The sequence below is a fragment of the Telopea speciosissima genome, chromosome 3 (assembly GCF_018873765.1).
Source record: "Telopea speciosissima isolate NSW1024214 ecotype Mountain lineage chromosome 3, Tspe_v1, whole genome shotgun sequence".
NCBI classification, from domain to species: Eukaryota; Viridiplantae; Streptophyta; class Magnoliopsida; order Proteales; family Proteaceae; genus Telopea; species Telopea speciosissima.
In genome coordinates, this window is record NC_057918.1 from 6,593,139 (window position 1) to 6,615,576 (window position 22,438).

Consider the following 22,438-nt stretch of genomic DNA (forward strand, 5'->3'; position numbering starts at 1 on the left):
GATACTACTTTAGCACTATTAGAGTTCAGAATCGCAAACTGTACTTATCCTTAAGACTGAGCTATCTGACTGAAGATATCGGTATCTGATATCATTCTTTTCTGTTGTTTGTGACATGTAAATATAAATAAATGTTACTTTGTTACTTTCCCCTTTCTATATCTTTAACAATATAATCATAGTTGTCAAGGCATCACTGCCTAGGTGTCCAGCACCCTTTGCTAGAAGGGAGCCTTTCACCTAGGCACCTAGTTTGCGTCGCCTTGATATTTTTTCCTCGAATGCCTAGGGTTTCCTAGACGCAATGACAAATATGAATATGATCCTTATAAAAAAAAATAAAAATAAAACTGTAAAGCAGAACTCTTTAATCACATCTGTGGTCTTGTCTGAACGACATATATCTTGCCATCCCTTACTACACCTTCAATGTCCTGCGGAGACCCATACAGCTCTTCAATTGCACTTCCTGCACGTGCAATGCTTGACAGGATTGAATGGCGGAAGTCACCATCAATGATCAGTGGATCAGAAGAGTAATCGAGCACAATCTTATCTTCTTCATCCATTGGAACACTGTCATATAAAAGTCTCCATTAGCATCAAACCAAACAAAATAAGAGGTGAATATATTATATGGATTTGAAGTTGATAATATAACTAGACAGGGTTCTAGGAACATCCCTACTCAAATAATCATGTACTGCCAACCTAAATATTAGAGGGCCACCTTCTCGAGTGAAAGGTAGAGATGCTCTATATGATGTGTGCTGTGTATTATACATATGTATGGAATCAGTAGACCACAGAAATTACACATGTATGTCATGCCCCTTCTTTTAGATTTTTCTAGTGTTTGTTATGGGCATTCTTAGTTACAGTGTTGTGAACCAGTGACCAATCTAATGCCCAACTTATTACTGAATCATCACTACTATCACTAATAACCGATCCAAGTCCCACATTCTTTTGAGCTGGACCATGGGTAGCATGTCCAAGAACAATTTACCAATGAGATGACTATAATTGTCCAGATACAACATTTTGTATGAGGGGACTGGGATACTTACACATTAAACAAGAATTACTTGGCAAAGCTTAAGAAACAGTTCTTATGCTTTCAGTTCTCTTTTTCTTGCCTTCAAGGTTTCAAAGAATTTATAAATTCCTAAAAGAGAGTTGTTAAAACCTTACCTATCATAAAGGCCTGCACCTGCATAACCTTCTAGATCTTCACCATTGGAATCAGAGCGGAAAATAATCGATCGTCTTATAAAAAGGCCGATGGGTTTGCTTGGGTAACCCAATAGCTGAAAATGAACACATGATATGAGCATAAAATCTCAAAATTCAGTTGTTAAATATGTGCTTTATGAGACACTACTCCATTTGTTGTTGTAAATACTCACCTTTGGAGAGTTAAGATCACTTTTCTTACAGACAAAGCTTAGCGCACGACCAGGATAAGCTCCAACAAGAGTTTCTCCAAGTCCTCTCACCACCTATGCCAGGATGAGACAAAGATAGATAAGTGACCAACAGAACAAAAGCAAAATTAGAAGTAGAGACAGATCCATTCTCAAGCACAGTGGAGCACTTGTAATACCTCGGCATATATCTCTGATGAATCTCCAGATGAAGGGTTTGTGGTGTGGATGACAAACGCATAATCAGCATTAATTATTTCTTGAACCAGGACAGCCATGCAGAGATATTCGTGATCTAGTTTCACTTTCCGAGTGCTGAAGTATGCTCTTTCATTCCATTTTGAAGCCCAGACCTGGAATGAGACAATTAAGCAATATCAAGATTTGAGCAGCTCTTTCCAAAACAAATGGCACAGAAGTTTGGATATTGCAATAATCAGACATTCAATTATTCAAATATCCTCATTTATGTGTGCACCCATTTTGATGCTGCGTGTGTGTGAGTGCATGTAGGTGTGCACCCAGACAGGCTGTATCAGTGCTAACTGCAGCAGCAAACTGCAACTATAATTGTGTATGGAAATTGATGAAGGAGGAATCAAATTTTCTGAAAATGCTCACTTGAGTTCCAAATTCTACACAATAGTGAGCATTGATTTGATGCAAGTACAGCGGATGAAGGATAAGGAGAAGTTTAATGAGCTGATAGGCTGAGGTATTGACAAAGGATTTCATACAACAAGAATGCTATAACAAAAATACATACCCACTAGATAGAGTGGAATGGGGTACTGGGATCTAGCCAAGTGGAGGGATGTGGTGGATCCAAACTGTCCCTCGGATATTGTTACATCTGGACTAGGCACATATACGGTGCTGTAATTAGTGTAAAATCTATATCTTGTCATGAATGACACAGCCCCTTATGATAACAGTCATCAAATATTAAAACTTAAAAAAAGAGATGAAGACACTTTTGCCACATGCAAGAGAGATTTTTTGGTTGAAAATTCCCGAGGCAGAAATTGATGTGATTAATGTTTCTGTAACTTTTGTACTACCATTGAACAGTCAAATGTGGGATACACAGTCATATAACTCTACTAGATGAACCAACAACCAAGGTACTAAGTTTACAGTTTCCAGATATGAAAACTCAAGGTAGACACAAAAAATCCTCCAAATATTTCATAAGAGCTATGGTTTTGGGTCATCTTAACTTTGGGTTCAAGGATAAGTACGAAGCTTGTTGAGTTATTGGGGAACTTCTCTGAAGGCAGGCTGTCCATCAAACTGTTCCTTTTCCGTTCTTCATTGAACAATTGGCAAAAAAACCCTCCAAACCTGGTGTTGCTTGATTAATTTGTAGAACATGAAGAAAAAACCAAAACCAGAAATCAAACCATGGTTTACATAGACCACTGGACCAGTCTGTTAGACCATCAACCATATTATACCTACACCCAGAATGACTGGTCAATGGACGACCCAGTTCGAAGGTTCAAAACGACATCACCACTTGGTGATATAGTAAAGCACTTTCTTTATACTATTTGAACCAAAATAGCCTACTTTTTCCCCCTTTTTTGATTAGTAGACCTAAAAAGTAAACATTTGCACTGCTGAAAATAAAAGGGAATAGTCAAATAAACTGTGACCAATACAATTGAGATGAGCACCAAATTTGATATGTGGCAAATACAGATGGCTCAATATCTATCCAATGATCATGAGCATTAGCATGAACCCTTCAGTAGGCACAAATTGAGCAGCCCATCCTCCTAAGTCTATCAAGACAGACATCCTAGAAAACTTTCTTCTTGAAAAGAAAACATATGATTTTATTTTAAGCTTACATACATAACCCAACAGATTCAAAGCCAAGACCTCTAGTTAAGATGTAGTACTCTTTATCAGTAATCTAAATGTGCCATGTGTTATGAAAATGGCAATTTTTTATATTGTATCATCAAAATTTCACTGTTTCTCACTTATACAATTCAGGCCACCTAGACCATTCAGGCTACTGCTGCCTGGCTAGAATAGTTGTGCACCCTGGTTTACAAAAACCATATCCACTAAAGCAAGAAGCTCTCATAGTCCCATATGCAAGTGACTAGGCTGAATCACATTTAACGTCATCAAACATATCAAACATAATGGGGCTGACTGGACTTCACTAAACTTGAAAGAGAGCAATAAACAAAGGGATAACACTGTTTGGTGATGATCAGTTGTGCATCAAAATTCTTGTAATTAGAACTTGGACCAATTGTGATAAGTTCCTGAGCCAGTGCCCAGTAGAGCCATTCTTAATTATTTCTTAAGACAGGAAATGAAAAGCATGACACAGAAGGCAAGATGGAAAGGAGTATAGAGCTTCTTGTTTGTGGCTGACATGAAAAAACACCTATGAAAATATATTTATGGTATTCCATATCACATCCCAAATGCTGCCATGATGTCTTTGATTCATGATTGACACAACCTGAATGTCAGGGCCACAAGTAGGAACTGTCACAAATCATCCCATAATACTAATTTATTATAGATTCTTACATCAATCATTCTTCTAAATCAGTTCAACCATACTGACCAAGGGCTAGTTTTGCAGCAAGCAACTGACAACAATCAATATAGACAAATTGATTTTAGATTTACCTTCGTATGAACTAACATTTATAAGAATAACCTTCTATTATGATCAACATTTGCTATAGGTCCATCAGCAACCGGATGCTTCAGATGAATGCAACAAAGTGGAAAAATTAATAAGAAACTGCTTATTCCTTTTGTTAAGAATTCTTCAAAATGACCTTTAGTTCATAGATACTAATTGATAAATACCCAATGTCTCAACATATACGAGGAACTGAAGGGGGACCTTACCAGCTCTTGACAGTGCAATAACAAAAGATAGAATAAATAATCCTCTCCCATTTTTTCTTACAAAATTCATAATTCTTACCTTCTTTATTGCCATCCAAGCTTGATCCCATCTTTGCTCCCCTTCATCACCAGGCCAAGGCATCCCTGAACTTTGCATCTTACTCTTGAGTTCTTGCACCTGAATTCATATTGTTTCAATCAGTTTCTGCAGTATGTCAGAAACTATAGAAGCATAAAGCTACAAAAATAAAGGTGATATCCAAAGCTGCAATAACTATAGAAGCATAAAGCTAATGAGTCACTATGAAACTTTGGGAGAAGGTTATTGAAGCCCATTTGAGAAAAGAGACTCATATCTCAGTGAACTATTTTGGCTTTATGTCAGGTAGATCCACGACAAAAGCTATCTACTTATTGAGGAGGCTCAAGGAAAGATATAGAGATAGTAAGAAGGATCTCCATATGGAAAAAACCTATGAACGAATCCCTAAAGATTTAATCTGGCATGTTCTAGTGACGAGAGGGATGTCGAGTAAATATGTGGATGTAATTAAAGATATGTATTAGGGCGTGGTGACTAGTGTGAGATCTGTGAAAGGTCAGTGCAAGGAATTCCCAATTACAATTAGGTTACATCAGGGATCAGCCTTAAGTCCTTATCTATTGGCGCTAATCATGGACTACCTAACCAAGAGCATTCAAGACGAGGTCCTATGGTGTATGCTCTTCACTAATGATGTCGTTTTGGTGGATGAGACAAAAGCAGAGATCAACACTAAGTTAAAGATATAGAGATCAACCTTGGAAACAAGAGGCTTTAAGATTAGTAAAACGAAGATGGAGTATATGACATGTAATTTTAGTCATGCTTTGATGGATACTGACATAGTGCAAATTGGGGAAAGGGAGTGTAGAAACCGCTTCCTCTAAAAGGCTGACCTTGTAGGAAAGGAAGGAAACAATATGTATATCATACAGGAGCTATAACACGGCGGACTATCCAAAGGGAGACACGGGTGGATAAATAATTTTTTAACAGGGAGATACCACAAAGTTACTATTTTAGATATTTGGGGTCAATCATAAATAAGGAAGGTGACATAGAAGATGATGTTTCACAGAAAATTAAAGTGGGATGGATGAAGTGGAGAGGTGCGTCCGGAGTGCTGTGTGACCAACGTATTCCTTTAAAGCTTAAAGGAAAGTTCTATAGGACTGTTGTACGACCGGCTATGATGTATGGGGTAGAATGTTGGGCAGTTAAGAAGTGTCATATTGAAGACTATGTGTAGCAGAGATGAGGATGTTAAGATGGATGTGCGGAAAAACCAGGAAGGCTAAAGTAAGGAATGAGCGTACTGGAGCTGACTTGGGAGTTGCCCCGATCAATGACAAGCTTCGAGAGAGTCGTTTGAGGTGGTATGGCCATGTTCAACGGAGGCCTAGGGACAACCCAGTAAAGAGGAGTGATACGATCCCGATTGAAGGAGTTAAAAGAAGTAGGGGTAGGCTTAAAATGACCATAGGAGAAGTTGCGAGGAAGGACAAGCATAGCCTAGGTGCTTGTACCAAGTATGACCTCGGATAGGGCCTATTGGAGGGAAAGGATCCATGTAGCAGACCCCATTTAGCTAAGATTACTCCTGTCTTGCTGGGCTGTGCCTCGTTCCTCTTACTTCCATCTTCCATTTTTTCTTTTTATTTTCCGTCTTTCATTTGTCATTTTCCATTTCTCATCTAATTTCCCATCCCTCTTTTCCCCATCTCTTCATGCCCCTTTGCTGTTTAGACCTCAGTTTACCCTACTTTGTTTTGTTTGGATCCATGTAGCCGACCCCATTAAGTTGGGATATGGCTGAGTTTTTTGTTGTTATTGTAGTTTCTGCAGTATGTCAATCTATGCTACCCAGATAAGGCAAAGGATACAACAACTTGGGTGTGTCAGACTCCGGTGCGACACAGGTGTGGTTCCTATTTTGAAGAGTCCAGGTAACATAAAGGCAGACTGGAAGATGATTTGGAGGTGTTACCAAATCTGTCAAAAAGATTATTATAGAATTCAAAATTGGTTTCATGAAGTTATGCGACAATATGTTAAACTCAACTATGCACTTACGCTGATTGAAAAGATGGATTTCGAAGCTCTCCAAGGTCAAAAAGAGGAAAAGTGGTTCTGGGTGCACTAGCCCCACCCCCACCCCCCCCCCCCCCCCCCCAAAAAAAAAGAAGAAGAACAAACTAACAGGCAGTACTTATCGATTAAAAGCCGCAGTCATTTCAAGCTCAAAACACAGGTAATACTGGACAGGATGGAAACAGTGCAAAATTTTAGGGAGAGGTATTGACCTTTGCCAATTCAAACAGACATAACACAAATGTTATTGCACAGAATCATGGTTAACCCACTCGAATATGATCAATATTTGGAACTAGAGGTGGTGAAATGGGAAGATGAATTTAAATCCTTATAGACATGACTGCCGCTAAACATTGAGCCTATGCTCTGTGGTATTGGTGGAATGTATATAAGGAAATCAAATGGAAAAAGTAGGTTCCAATTCAGACAACACTCAGAAAATAAGCAGTGGTCAATTTCTTGCTCTCACTTTCCAAAAGAACACAAATACATTCATTTTTCCAAACTGTCAAAAGCATGCTCTAGTTCAAGGTAAGAAAGAAAATTACATGGCAGACAAATAAATATTCAGTAGTAACAGCAGAATGAACATACCAACTGAGGTGGGGCTACAAGCTGCAACACTGCCCTGCGAATCTCACCAAGTGCACTGAACTCTCCTTCCCCTAACCGTTTCTTCATGGACTGTAACGTGTCAGCTACAGCCTGCAAATGAGGCATAGAAAACCCCCAACATGTTTTAATAGATTAGATGCATAATTGGACCTCATACATGGAACCTTATTCTCCATTGGGAACCATTTCTGATATATAATTCCCATCCAAGACCAAGAGATATGAACCACTTCCTCTCCTAACACTAAAATTCCTGTAACACTTATGCAAAGAAGTTTCACATCTAAAGAAATGATGATTGGAAACATTCTACCAAGACCACAGTCCTCTTTCACTGAGATCTAGTAGAAAGTTTTGATAATCACAAGAAAAAATGATATAACAAAAATTCATATGCACAACACTAATGAGGAAGCTTATGAATGGTAATCAATATATATTTGCCCAAAAGAGGGGAAAAAGAGGAGATTCACTGCCACACATCAAGTGATTAAGTTTGAAGAAATGAAGACATAAAGGAAGTAAAATTTACTTGAGAAAAGACAAACCTGGTTTGAACTCTCTGACAGAACCTTCTCAAAAACACCAAATGGTAGGGCAACCGACGTTGGAATTCCCACCCAAGATGGCACTTTGCCTTTCAAGTATGCAATATTACGTGATTTAGCACCTACCTGCAAGGATTGTCTTTACACAGGTTACACATGTATAAGATGAAAATTTTGAATTACTGTAGAAGCTACATCCCACACTCCGGTCACACATTCATTCACAAGAAGTCCTGATTGTGTACTCAAGAAATCTGTTTTATACATAATTATGAGCATGTTTTCTTTTTCTGTCTTATCTATTATAACAAGGAATGATCTTAATGGTATTCTTCAAAAGCAGGACTCTACAAAGATAACAGAAGAACCACATAAAGCTACTTTACAACTCATAAATGACAGGAAGATGTGAAGAAAGAACATTGTAAAAAAATTATAAGTTGATTTGCAATCCTAACCATTTCACTGGTAAACTCTTCTGATGATATTGCATATATCCCACAAAACTGCTTTCTGACCAAAGTTAAAGATGGAGAAGACCCATCCTCCTCCATATTTGTTAAGCTTGTGTTCAACAGTTCGCCATCCTTCACCTCACTGGGGATAAGGAGAAAAACAGAAAAGGATTAGGTATTAATGTAAATCATGCATAAAATGTAAGTGTACATAAAAATTGCTACATAATAGAGACTATAAGTGAAAAATATCATATTGAGCCGAAAGGTCCTTTGCAGTAAAGGAACTGTTTATAATTCGAATACAAAAATATAGTAAATAAAAAACTCAGGCCTTCATATTAAGGAAACAAAATTACCTATAGACTACATCCGCTGAAGTAGGTTTAAGGCTTAACAACTTCCCTTCTTTTGCTTGGAGGTCAGACAGAATGTTGGGGTCAAAACATGTAGCAAAGCACACCTGCCAAGATGACATTATTAAATCCAGTAGCATGACTCAGTGTTCCTAACTTCATATAAAGATATGCCATAATAATCAGTTAAAGAATAGCAGCAAAGTAGTTCATGAATTTCCAAAATGACCAGTCATTATACCTTGCTATTTCTTGCCCTCACGGAGACATGAGATAGGACATCAGGCATGTCAGGTGTCAGCACAGCAACTGTACCATCTGGAATTTCTTCCTCTCCCTTTACAATTTTCGCTACTAGAATTGTAGGCTGCCTATAAGTTTTATTTTGGACAGAAAGCAATTCATCAACAACTACAACATACCCAGCAGTCTCAACTGGGCTGATAATCTGCCAACTGTCACATGCACCAAAAATTGCATTAGAATGCGATGGTATAGTGAATAATTGAAAAGTTTAGGAAAAAAAAAATCCAATTATGACTTTGATTACTAGAACTAGACAATAAAACTAGTTATTTTGACAGAGGACATAAAACTGTATCCGAAATTATTTTATTCTTAAGTTTCTAAAATCAGCATGCCTAGCATTTAGGGCTTCACAACGGATCTAATGTTTTACAAAGATCAAAATTTATCAACAAACCTTCCCAGATTGGCCTTCTTCCGAAGAATAGGGTCAAATCGGTTAAGAAGTTGTGACAAGGAAGCAGCTGACCCAGAACGAATAATCTCTTCAGTAAATATTTCTACCTGCAAGAGTTGCTTGTAAGTGCAAAATCCAGAATATAGACATGTTCTTAAAACGAAAAAGCTTGTGTCAACACTCAAAATTAACCCCATACATCCTGTAGATCAACTCCAAGCAGCGAACCAAGGTACTCTGCAGATGGTTGCAGAATTTGATGGTAAAGCTCTGCCTTGCTTGAAAGAGCAAGTCGAGTCCTGTCAAGGACAGATTTTGCAAATAGAGCCCAGTAATCATCTCTACTCCTCGACATTCTGAGGGCATGATTCCATCCCTTCAAAAACAAGTACAGTAATCGGTTCAAAGCAAGAAATAGAATACTGCATTATAGTTCAGAAATTAAGACAGATCATAATTCTTATTATTCATATTTTCTAGAAACAATTCAACCCTGGCACAGATACAAGACGGCATACAGAGAGAGAGAATCTTCAGGGGAATTGTAATGACCTATATGTAGTACGCTTTTTTTCTTATTTATTTGGTACTAGAGTCATCAAAAATTGCAAAACAAAAAATGAGAAAAAATAAATTAAAATGAACAAGCTAGGACGGTGAAAATAAAGGAAAGTTTGAGCCAACAGTCTGATGAGTTAGATAAGCTCAGATTACAAATTGGTGCTCTGACAACGCAACTAGTCTGAACAAAATTGACCTTCAAAGAAGACACTAAACTATAGGTTAGATAACTAAGTTGCACATTTCTTTGGTTTACCCAATGAAGTGACCAAGTCAACATGAATTGTGTATTTGCATGTGTAACAGAATATTATACTAGCGCCACTCACTAGACATTTGCAGGATAACTTTTTATGGTTAGAAAACCATGGGGTGAAACAAAGGTACAAACCTGGGCCTCTTGGCTGTGAATGTCCAGTACCACATTGCACACTGACCAAGAATATATCATCTTATCTTTCAAGAGCTATGGTCAGACAAATCAAGAACGTAATACCCATCCATCTTCTATGAAAAATTACAAAACCCTAATATTATCCAAATATGAGATCATCACATTTGGAGGGTTTACATATACTTTTGAGAGATTTTGAACCAATATGACTTAAGCTTTCAACAGCATTTTAATATAGGATAGACTCCTACAAGCATGAAGGCCAACAGGGGAAAAAATAAATATATTTGAAAACAAAGAATAGAGATAAAAACACGAGTTACCACTTATAAACTTTAAGGATAAACGCTTGGTGAATCTGCTAAAAAAGCACAAAAATTTACAGGAAAGAAAAAATAAAAAAGAATTTAAAACGGCGATTGTAAGAAATGATTATAGAAAAGACAAGCTTTATCTTGGTAACCTGAGAAAAGATTAATATGGAAAAAAAACCCATGCTTAACGCAGATTTTTTTTTTTTAAAAAGTCAAGGCTATATAATGCCAAACAGGATTTCAGGAGATGTTTGAGAAATTGGATTACTGTGTGCATCCCAGCAACAACCTTAAAGTTCTATATAATCAATTAATTACCAACCTACTGTTTTCTTTCAATGTTTCAGAAGGCTTTGACAAAAGATCAACGTTTGGTCATTATTCTTCCTAGTGCCATAGAAGCATTAAATAAACATATCAGTGAGGAGGAAACAGGAAAATGATTGAGGACTTCGATATGGGAAACCTGTGTACTTCCACATCTCAGTACCAATTTGTGAAATAATTTCCCTTTCTTTCTAAAACAAAGAAACAAAATCCTATTATAAGAGAAGAGAAAATAAGAAAAGAACAAAAAGATACCAAGCAAATTGCACAAGCATATTCAAGCCACATCGCATTTCCCAAGAATTTTATCATCTTTGCAAGGGACCCAGAATTGTCGTTTATGTTGGTTTCAAGTCTTTGCATTAAAGAGAAACAGAGTTAAATCTTTAAAGATGTCAAAAATACCAATAATTTTGCTATTGAATTTAGTCACATGATAAGAAAATAGATAAAACTTATACTGGCCTCCTAAGAGAATGGCTATCATTTAGGGCCTTCTAGGGACCATGGTTCAAATCTGGAAACAACCTCTCTGCGAAGCACAGGGGTAATGCTGCGTACATTATGACCCTCCCCAGACCCTGTAGTGGCGAGAGCCTCATACACTGGGTATGCCCTTAGGGACCATGGTTCGAAATTTTGGTTTCAAGAAACCTCGAAACGAAACAGGGTTCAACTCTGCAAGCATATACCAGATTTTGATCATTTCAGTCATTTCAACTCATTCTGGTGAGATTTCGATGAAATTTTGACTTGTTTTGGCAAAATTTCAAGCTTTCGCCCCCTTTCACTTGAGAACTCCAGAACTACTAGAAAACCTTAATTTTTTGGCGAAGTGCTTCATTTTACTACTGAATCAAAGATTTGGTGATCAACTGTGGAGCATCTACTTCAACATTTGTGAATTTGAAGCATCATTTGGTCAAACTTACTCAAATTTCAAATTTTCCCCTATAGGGTTATCGTAATGAACTTTGAGATTCTTCAGGCAAAGGATGACATGGCCGCCATATGTCATATGGTCCAAATCCAAACTACCACTTTGACTGCTCTTTTTTCCAATCTTATGCTTCAAACATATGTAAACATGCTTTAATATGCAATCACTGTGAACTGTCTATAATGACACTTTTTTACATTGCTGCACTATCAAATGGTTTTTCTTCATTCTTAATACCTATTTTAATTGCTTTTATTAAATGCTGTGTTTTCTAGTACTAGATTACTGCTAGAGTTTTAATAGGGGTACTTTGGGAACTGGTTTATTATCTTGTTGTCTTAAATTGTTTTTTTTTTTTCCTTTTACCTCCCAAGGGAGGTGTATACAATTCCTAATATCATGTTAGTAAAACAATATAGGTGTGAAAGAGTCTATTCTCTCTTACACAACATTCTACCACAACTTCTCTTCTTCTTTTCTTCAATTCCGCCCACATCAAGATGAAGAAAAGACATGACATCACAGGCAGCACAACCTCAAAAACTCAAAACAGTCCCCCCAGCGGGTTGCCAACCATCTCAATAACCAAGGACTTAACACCCAGACAGCCCCGTACATGCCAAAGAACCTTCAACCAGAAATTAAGACAACTTCTGTCTCAAGAATGAGTGCATCATGAGGATAACTTCATTGAGCTATTATTTACCTTTAAGCAGTAGACCAGATCCTCATTATTATCTGATGAAAGAGCGAGGTTTTCAAGAACTAGAGTGATGATGTACATAATTTTCTGCAAGAAAAATCCTTGAATTAAGATTATACATTTCAGAATTCAAAATTATTTCACCAAAATTGAACATGCATCTGAAAAAACATTATGAAGAGAGGACAAAATAGGAATAGATATTACTCATGGAAAATAAAAATCTTCAGATGCCACAAAAGTATATACCTCGGGTCCAGCATCATTCAGCTTCTCATATCCCCTCTCAGTGGCTGTCCTGACCATGGAATCAAGGGCTATATCCAAAAATAGAAGATCCTTCAGACGATCATGAGAATTAAGAAGTAGAGGTCGAAGCTCCTCACGAGCCTCCACCAAACCCTGGATGGACGAATTAAATATGGAAAATTCAAAGACAAGGTATAAACATTATAAGAAAAATAAATGACAGTATCATCATGTCACACACCTCAAGAAGTGGTTCCACATTTTTCTCTTCAACGTGATCCACAATAAATTGCAGCAGTCCCTGTCAATATCATGCATTAATTGTCTAGATGGATCCAGTTCCAAATTGGACATACAGGTGGCTAAGATAAAAGATTTGTCAGGAATAAGGTGAAAATTGTTACTGGAAGTAGAGATGGCAATCCAGGCACAGGGTTTATCTGCACCCCCACCATGAAGCCTTGGCCCTGAAGGAAATAGAAAGTCATATCAAGTACTATAATGAACATGACTTTTTATGGGGAGTTCCAAAAATTGCCAATATTACCTTCGCACTGTAGCCCAAGCAGTTGGAAATAGCAGACTCAAGATCGGCACCTGAATGAACTGCCTGAGTAAATCACCCGAAAAGCTTAGTTAGTGTAATGCAACATGGAACAGATGACTAAAACAATAAATAAATGAAGCTCACTGTTTTAACGAACAATTAAATTTATTTTTTTTGGAAATATGAATGCCTAACTGTTGATCAGAGACAGGATCATATCTAAATGCATATATTTAGTGCATTGTAATCTAGCAAGTGGTTTTTGAAAGCATTAAATTTAATGGTGTCCAGTACCCAATGCCTTCTACCTTCTCTGAGGAAGCAAAATTCTTTAAAAACAAAACGGCCTCACTTAAAATAATTTGTGATGCTTGATGCAAGATGATTTTGCAGCCTTCATGTCATATCAAACTTTTACAAAGGTTAAATTTTGATTACAAAGGCTACTCAAGACAACCTTCAAACTTCTCATGTAATGTTCCAAATCGCGCAAAAGACCATCCTTCTGGTCTCTCCTGAAATCCGGCTCAGAACGTATGGCACGATCATAACTTAGAAGGCGTTCTTTTGTTATTCCATTTGAATTCAGGGTTTTCCAATAAGTATTGATGTCCAAATCACTTTTGATATAATCAATAAGTGCCTGCAGGAAAATACTTTGTGAGACAAATTCAGCTACAATATTGATGGAAATTTCATCACAATTTGCAATTGAAATACCTGACAGATTACAACATCATCAGGACTTGTGTTGTTATGCAGTTTTTGATGCCATTGTTCCATCATTCCACCCTTGCAATCATTTTTACTCTGCAGATAACCAGCAACTCTTTGTATCACTCAAATGGACATCCCAATATGAAAACAAACCTTAGATGGGAAAAAAGCAAAAAAACTTCAGGAATAGACCGTATATCCTAAAGGTAGGTAGAAGACCTACCTGAATGACCAGGATCTCATCTCGGATGCGCTGGCCCACATCTCCTTCACCTCCACGGCCTACAGTAGATAAGATCATCCGCAAGATTTCCCGGTATTGAGGGTCACTTTTGTATGCAGTCTGAAGCAAATCTGTAAGCCTATCTTGAGCTTGACTGATCTCACTGCAAGGAAGGAAGGACAAAGTTTTGCTTTAATCTTTACAAGTTTTTACTTCATCAACAACACTGTAGTCCATTAGCAGTCCAGTAATTGGCTGTTTTTAGTGATATTTAGCTTGGTAAAGGAAAAAAGAACATGATACATCAGTATCATGAACAAATATTTCATATGAGAACTACCGTGGCTTCACATTGTAGTTCTTATTCCATATGAGCTGCCTTGTGGCCATAAACCTCATCCACACAAAGATCCCAGCAAGACCCAATTCTCCAGCATCTTTGGTCCACTCTACCAAATCCGATGCAATGTTAAATCTGTTACAGAACAAAATGTTGGTCAGTATTTCAAGAATAAAGCATTCTAAATAGTTAATATATATAGACCTAAAAAAAAAAAAGGCACATACGAACAGATGAGCTTTTTATTATGTGGCCAATGTTCTTACTCATGGTTCTAAATCTCGGTTTCGCAAAAAACCTATACGAAACCTTGAGTCAATACTGACTCTATCAAGTTTCAACCAAATTTCGCACATTTTGGTAGTTTCGATAGTTTCGACCAGTTTTGACAGCACATAACATCTTGAGTTTTGCCCAGAAACAAACCAGGTTTCGGCCAGGGTCAAAACCGAGATTTAGAACTTTGGTCTTACTAAAAGAAGAACAACTTTTAACCAATGAAAACTAGCAAATTGACTTCATAGGTCAGTCCAACCAGAAAGGTTCTGAGTTCAAATAATAATTTGAGGGAGAGATAATAGTCTGTTTCAAGGAGGGAAGGGACTATGGTTGACCGCAAATGGCATATGAGGCATCAACTTAGTTAGATAGAGATGTCATTACAGCCTCTAAGAACTTCAAAGGTTCTGCACAATAATTAATTTGTTGATTGACAGATGATATGGGGAGAAAGTGGAGTTTCTATAAAGTGATGAGCTACTTTTAGCTTTTATTGAGGAGTCTCTTCAATCAAACAAAAGAGATGGTTCATATGTTGGATCAACACCTCCTGCAAGTTAGTAGTTACTTGTTCAGATCTTGAGTTGAATGCCCCATTGGAGCCCATGGGTGCTGATGTATATACAGAATCTATACTAAGTGATTGATGAAATAAAGTCAGATTCCAGAAACATGGAGAGATAAAATGCCGCCCATTTTTAACCACAAGTTGTATATGATTCTTTGATGACAATTCACTTCTGATTTATATTAATGAATGGATGACAGATAACAGTTCCCTTACAATTCTCACATTCTCTGGAAGAAGGTGCGAGGGGATGTAGATACACCTAGCTGAAACTTGAGGGATATGATGCTATGAATAGCCAAAAGTCCTAAATGGAGATGGAAGAACTGCAGTCTGATACTTGACCTCCTCCAATAGTCCAATATACCAAAAGAACAGTTGAGTAGTTTTCTTTAACTTTTTTTTAAAAACAGTATGTGTGATCCCTTAGAGTTCTTTCAATATGTCAAATAGCAAAAGAGTCATTCAAAACAAAAATAATTCTTCTTCAAAAGGAGTCACGTGCTCAAGATCCCACAACCTACTCACCTATGCATAAAAGATTTTTGGGCCTCACTCTCCATCTCCGCTATTTTGTCTAACAAAGCCTTTGCAGTACCTTTGCCATCACCAGCATCCTTTCATGGAAAGAGATCTAATCACTAAAATGTCAAAAGTGGGGTAACGTGAAGTAAAAAAAAAAACAAAGATAAACTAATACAACTCTTCCATTTTAAAAATTAAATAGAGAGCAACCTTTTTAACCTTTTTTGGTCCAATAGCAAAATCAATATAAAAGTCAGAGCCACTATTCTTTATCCAGTTACCACCAGATAGTAGCACAAATGGCATCCCAACAAAATTTTCTTCACCAATCTCGATTTCTAAGCATTGCACCTGCAAATTAAATTAGAAGATGAAGAGTGTTTTGAACAGAAATATTCCAACTCTGGACAAAGTATATTGCTTCAGTATTTAAGGCATATGATGCAGAGCTAAATTCTTGGAAAGCACCTGGCAAGAAGGTTCACCATAATAGCTCTCTGCAAATTGTGTTTCACAAGCCTTGTCTAGTGAAACTGAACCTTGGGGCATCAAGCTTGGAGGTGGCGTCTGCAAAACCCTCATACCTTATAAATTTATGCAGAGAAAAGACAAACAAAAGCAACATAAAAAAGAAATAATTTGATAAATTCAAGCATCTGGCTTCTTCCCAATAAACATGTTCTAATTATTAATGGATAGTTAACACCGTACCACCCACTCTCCAGCTTTTCTTGATAAAGCCCAATGAAGGGCAAGAGGACTTTTGAGATCGGTAGCAAGATATATTTTCATCTGACCAGAAAGCTTGGTCACAATTACCTTGAAATGTGAACAGAGGTAAATGATTAGGGGAAATTATTCAAAGTAGTATCTTAACAAAGAAAAGAAAACCCGTAAGCACGGGATAACTCACCCTAAGTTCCTTATCACCAAGCTTAAAAAATAACTTATTTAGGATGGTTCCACCATCTTGCTCTCCCTTAGCCTTCAGAAAAAGCTCAACTGCTGTTGGGGACTGTGGAGGGACAGAAACCTTTTCTTTCACAGATTTAGCAGTATATTTATTCAGAAGCTGCATAAAGTCCCTTTCCTTGCGCTGAATCCTTTCAACAGTAAAATATCTTTTCTTCTCCAACTGCTTGGAAACTTTAGTTTGGATCTCTCCTTTGACAATTTTCTTTCGTATTTCATCAAGAGAGGAACCCTTATCTAATTCGGCTTGCAGCTCTTTTCTGGCTTCTTCAAACTCTTTCTGTTTTTGAGACAACATCCAAGTCAGGATTCAATATAAGCAAAAACGTGAGGATCCATCTTCCAAATTACATGAGAGAAAATTGAATTGTATGCTCTAATGAAGATGAAGCAAACAAAAGGAAATGACCAACCATAAGCCAGAGGAAGGTTTAAGCTTACAAGTTGCAGATCTGGTGAATAGTTGGGTTTTCCTGCTTTCTCCCATCGTATATAAGCCTGTATTTGTACAAGATCATCAGGTATCTTGCTCTTACTTTTAGGAACATTGGAATCTTTAGTTGTGGATTTATCATCACTTTTTGTCAGTCTTGCTCGAATTTCTTCTACAGATGCACCTCTGGCTATTTCATCCAATAGTTCAGCCCGGGCTGCTTCATATTCCTCCTATAGCATGCATAACAATCTATCAATGAACAGAAATAATGAGTATGTATAAACAAAAACTAGTCAAATGCTCAAATTAGCCATAAGTTTTCACTTAGAGCATCACATCAGAAGGAGATTAACAAGAGACTGGATGTTTGTCCAAGAATGTTTAAGATTTGAAGAAGTATCAGTGCATTTCATGTTGAGAAAATATTTCATTATACAACCTCTATATCAAATTCTCTTCTTTCCCTTCAAAAGAACTTCCCATCAGCTTAGTGGGATATTGCAAAGAACACAATCCTGTACCCACAAATATCTAACATTTTCAAAAATCAAATTAACTTCCTAAATTTCTAATAAATATTAGATCCATAAAAGAAAAACACATTTTTGTCGTCGAAGGTTTCGCCTAAAAAAATAGCCTCTCTCTCTCTCTCTCTCTTCCTTATGAGTCGATAAGATAAGAGAAATTGACTTATAAAAGAGGATATGTAGTCAAAGTATTAGAAAGGCTAATGCAGTACTTAGGCAATGTTGCACCCCTACAAAGGAATCCCCCACCCCCACCCAAAAAAGAAAGAAGGAATGATCCAGCATGAACATCATCCATCTCATTTTCCACCTAGACACCAACCAGAACCAGATTTTCAGTACAAAAGTTAACCCTTACCAATTAGATAGTACAATACATTCTCCATTCTTCAAGGTGCACTATCTGAAGCACCTTTGTTGTCCAAGTTACAACATGAAAGATATTTGGTGACTTTTAATCCATAAAGGACTTAAGTCCTAACTGTGCTAGATCCAGAAGTACAGGTAGCTCCATAGTACACAAATGAACCTCAAAGATGATGTTTTCAGGACATTCAACCTCTGCCCTATGGAACCAGGTTTTCAACCAAACAACTCTCAAAATCAAGCTCAAATCTCTCCAACCTTTGGGGGGATCCAAACACTCAAGCTGTGGAATAAATCCCATACAATGTCAATAAAGCTAATTCTCTTTACTCCTTCATTGTAGAGGCACGAGAATTTTTTAGTTTCTTTGACCCCAAATGCCCAGAAAAACAGGTCATGGATGAATCATGGCCCATCAACCAAAAGGGGAATCAAATATGCAGGTCAATGAATGGATGAAAAATACCTCTTTCCAAGACTATTATTGACACAAATACTCTAATTCTGGGAAGGGCAGTAGGAACCCAAATCTCCTAAAATGAGTACTGCAACAGCATATTTTGAAGAAAGATACAAAAGAAAAGGACCTGTTGATTCAAATACCAAACTATTCTTGCTGGGAACTTGAAACGTAAAGATTACCACACCTTCAACAAGGAGGTGACTTGAACTCTAGTTACCTTATACTGCTAAAGAAAATTAGGCTCTACAACAATTAACGATGAAGAAATCATGGAACAGAGAAAAAATATATATTTAGACAACCAACATTGCATAAATCCACTTAAATCTGTTCCCCATCATGAGACCCCCATGAAAATCTTTCCAAATTAACAGCAACCATTTCTGACATTGAACCAGAAAAGTTGGGCTAAAGGCCAAAGACCCAAGATACGTAAAAATGATTAATCATAGCACTTCCTTTCCTGTAAGTAAATTTTGTACAAACTTAGCACTAGATGAATTAATTGTACAAAAAGCGATATGATCAATAAGTTCCTTCCATGTTAGAAAAAGACATATACATCACTAAATTGACCAAAGATGACACACTCCAAATTATTATGGAACCTTAAAATATGATCCTCTGAAGTCAATTAAGTATAGAAAACCATGAATATAACCATAGTTGTCACGGCATCTAGGCGAACCAAGGCGTTGGAGGGGGCCTGGGCACAAGGCGACACTAGTTGTCAAGGTGCCTGGATGCCAAGACAGTCACCTAGGCAGCGTCTTGACAACTATGAATATAAAAAGCACCAATTTAGCCAAAATGACCTGCTCTGCTTTCGTAAATCTATTTGTAAAGGTTAAAGATCTCACTGTGAATGGAAATTAGCAAACTACTAAAAGAGAGTGATGTAAACTAAACAAACAGTACCAAAATGCATGAGATTTTCTGTCCATTCATATAAACCACAATAAATGATCTTATCATAAGAAAAAGGATAAAAAGAAACATCAGTAGCTTGCCTTTTCTTTCTCTGGAGTATACATTTGTTTACCCTTTCTTTCCCATCTCAAATAAGCTTGAGTCTGTACAAGGTCTTCTGGGACTGATTCAACTGCAATTTGTTTGTCCCTTCCCACTAATTGGACACGAAAGTTGTCCCCATTATCTTTGAACCTACACATCAGAATAAGTCATTCGTTAAAAAAGGGGGGGAAATGTCTGTTATTGAATTGCCATACCAAACCATCAAAATTCTAGACCACCAACCATTTATTTCGTGCCTCGTCAAGTATAAGAAACTCTATTGCTTGTATTTGTGGATCATTAATCTCTATTTTCAGGAGGGAATCTGAACCAGACTACACAATGAGACAATAACAATAAAAATAGTCAATATATGAAGTACATTCATCGACTGAAACAATCAAAACAAATAAGCATTACGCACAAATCAAATGGAAGGCATCTCCAAAATCTTAGGATTCTATTACAACAGAAAACTCACCTTCGAGAAAGGGGACCTAAGAGCTCTGTTCTTGTATAGATTAGTTCCATCAGGTCGACAAGAAGGAAGCACCCAGTCCCTATAAATAAGTCACAGAAATTGAAAAAGGCATCCACTTTGGATAAATGAAAAGAGTCTATGATTAGAAATTAGAAGAAAAGGAAAAGCATGCCTTGACACATCCATACACTTACTTTTTCTCATAAGAAACACCACCCCAGTGAAGAACTAGAGAATCACAGATATTTGTAACTTGAATATCTATTTGGAAGCCCTTCCCCTGATTATGAGTACTAACACCAATCTAAACAGTTGCAGATATAAAACACTGTTAAAAAACTTACTTGGAATCATTTCCAGCCAGATTCAATAATGTAGCGAAATATAAATACCTTTAGTTCAGAATTTCCATCAAGATTGCATTTTCTTGAAAGCTGGCATGGACAGGGAGAAAAAAGAAAGATTAAGAATTACAGCACTGTGGAGAATCCATACAAGAGTTTTTTCGGTGAATTTTCAGGATATCATCAAGTCTCAGTCGCTACCTTTGTCATGGTTAGAGGGGGGAAGATGCTATCGGAATACATCCTAAAGCTTGGGAGCACATGTAAATCTATAACTGGCTAACTACTAAAGCACTTGTGATGCATTTTTTGTGGGAAGATATGGCTACAAGCCTATGGATGTCTAGAGGAACTGAAAAGTGTGAGACAGAAAATCGGTAGATGTAGATAAAAGATTCCATGTTTGGTGTTTGCATTAGTTTAACCATACTCCCTCTCAACCAGATGAAAGTGCTATCAAAAGAGCTTTGTCGATAGACACACCTAAGGTATAACTCATTTGTATTTTCAATCCAATCCTTCCCAGTTTAAAAAACACTGGGTTATGGAACCAAAACCTCGGTCTCACAAACTAAATATCACTATTTTAGTTTATGTCAGTTTAAAACCTTTTTTCTTATTAAGGAAATATAAAACAATATCACAAATTGAGTAGCTTACATTTAAACATTCAATTGGATGCCCGATGCCAGAGTGCAAATTGATCAAATCTACCTATGAGAAGCTTCAGGCCTTACAGGTTCAACTCATTTTAAGTGATCCGGCCAAGAATAGTAAAACAAGGTTGATCATACCATTTTGATGTATGCACCTCATTGTCTGTACTCTGAAATGCTTTAGTCCAACCCTCCTCCCCCCCCCCCCCCCCAAAAAAAAAAAAAAATCCAAATGAATCTTTGATTTGGATAGAGTATTTATGGACTACAAACTTTGTACTTAGGAAAGAGTGGTAGAAACAGGTATAGCCTCTAGAAGGATTCGAATTCAGTCCAAAGAAACTCAATGGACGAGTCAAAGCCAATTCATCAACTCCATTTGTATATATGTGCAGTATAAAGAGCATGCTTCAAACACTGTATACAACAAACCAACAGGAAACATTTTAACAAAGAAAACAACCATCTTTAAGCAATATGAAAAGGAAACTACCTCGGAAGCAGGATCTGTGGTTAATACTGCACGTGGAACAGCAGCAACCATGAGCCTTCCCTTAATTATATCTGTCTTTGGCACCTTAAGATTGTTCTCTCGGAATTTAGTGCAAATTAGGGACTTTGACAACTGAATCGTTCCTTGTTTTGCCGGAGAGGCCTGGAACAGAGCGTTTATGGAGACTCCTGGTGAATTGGTTTTACTTTGATGCTCTGCAGTAGTAGGCCGGCAAAGAGATTGATGGAGTAAGCCATGGCGTATGGTATTGCTCATGTTCTTTTACTAAATGCTGGCAAAAGATCAACAAATAAGTTGTAGAATCAGACTGAGAAGGGGAGAAGAAAACAGTCTAAATTTAATAAAAACTTGAAAATATAAGGAAGGAAATGGGACCAAATGACTTCAACTTCGCTTGAAGAACATGATCTGGAGCATAATTAACCAAAGAGAGAATTGGTTTTACAATTTAATGGCTCAAAACGAAAATAACCATTAAATTCATGAGTGACTGGACTTCTGACAATCCGAATTCAGATAATTATATTAAATGAACTTGAATCTAGAGCTCATTAGCTCAACAACCATCTGAAGTCTGAAAATCTTTGAGAAACATAAAAAAAACGCAAGCATTCGATCAGATCAAAGTACTATTCAGTGCAATCGAAATCGAATCATCGGTACTACCTCAATCCGAGATTCTCAGACAGAAACCAGTATCCAAGTTCTTCCCGCTCGAGATTTTCGAGTTCTCTTCTGAAATCTAAATAGTATATCAGAATCTGAACCTTCGCAACAACACAAGAATCTCCCAAGTTCCAAGTGCCAACTGGAATTCTGGTTTCTACTGAGCTCCTGCCCTATGCATA

At 37.2% G+C, this 22,438-nt stretch overlaps 1 protein-coding gene across 3 annotated transcripts; it reads right to left on the reverse strand.

Annotated features, from left to right (window-relative positions):
* Nucleotides 1-244: 244 nt before the first annotated feature.
* LOC122654309 (alpha-glucan water dikinase, chloroplastic-like) lies at nucleotides 245-22,334 on the reverse strand. Of its 3 annotated transcripts, none has more exons than XM_043848347.1 (34): nucleotides 22,257-22,334; nucleotides 21,570-21,861; nucleotides 20,469-20,510; nucleotides 20,271-20,380; nucleotides 20,077-20,155; nucleotides 19,839-19,930; nucleotides 19,592-19,745; nucleotides 17,231-17,455; nucleotides 16,731-17,069; nucleotides 16,529-16,636; nucleotides 16,286-16,384; nucleotides 16,037-16,168; nucleotides 15,821-15,909; nucleotides 14,446-14,580; nucleotides 14,106-14,268; nucleotides 13,886-13,975; nucleotides 13,623-13,808; nucleotides 13,170-13,228; nucleotides 13,023-13,089; nucleotides 12,860-12,919; nucleotides 12,619-12,771; nucleotides 12,373-12,456; nucleotides 9,330-9,506; nucleotides 9,131-9,237; nucleotides 8,669-8,882; nucleotides 8,431-8,534; nucleotides 8,075-8,213; nucleotides 7,617-7,742; nucleotides 7,048-7,158; nucleotides 4,396-4,494; nucleotides 1,607-1,780; nucleotides 1,410-1,502; nucleotides 1,195-1,310; nucleotides 245-576 (listed from the first exon to the last, which is right to left on the reverse strand). In XM_043848347.1, the coding sequence occupies exons 2-34, from the start codon at nucleotides 21,843-21,845 to the stop codon at nucleotides 372-374; spliced, it is 4,407 nt and encodes a 1,468-aa protein (XP_043704282.1). In that variant the 5' UTR covers nucleotides 21,846-21,861; nucleotides 22,257-22,334; the 3' UTR covers nucleotides 245-371. The 3 variants fall into 3 exon arrangements, with proteins under 3 accessions (XP_043704282.1, XP_043704281.1, XP_043704280.1); XM_043848346.1 differs by having other exon boundaries at nucleotides 16,028-16,168; XM_043848345.1 differs by having other exon boundaries at nucleotides 13,023-13,085; nucleotides 13,166-13,228; nucleotides 16,028-16,168.
* Nucleotides 22,335-22,438: the final 104 nt, after the last annotated feature.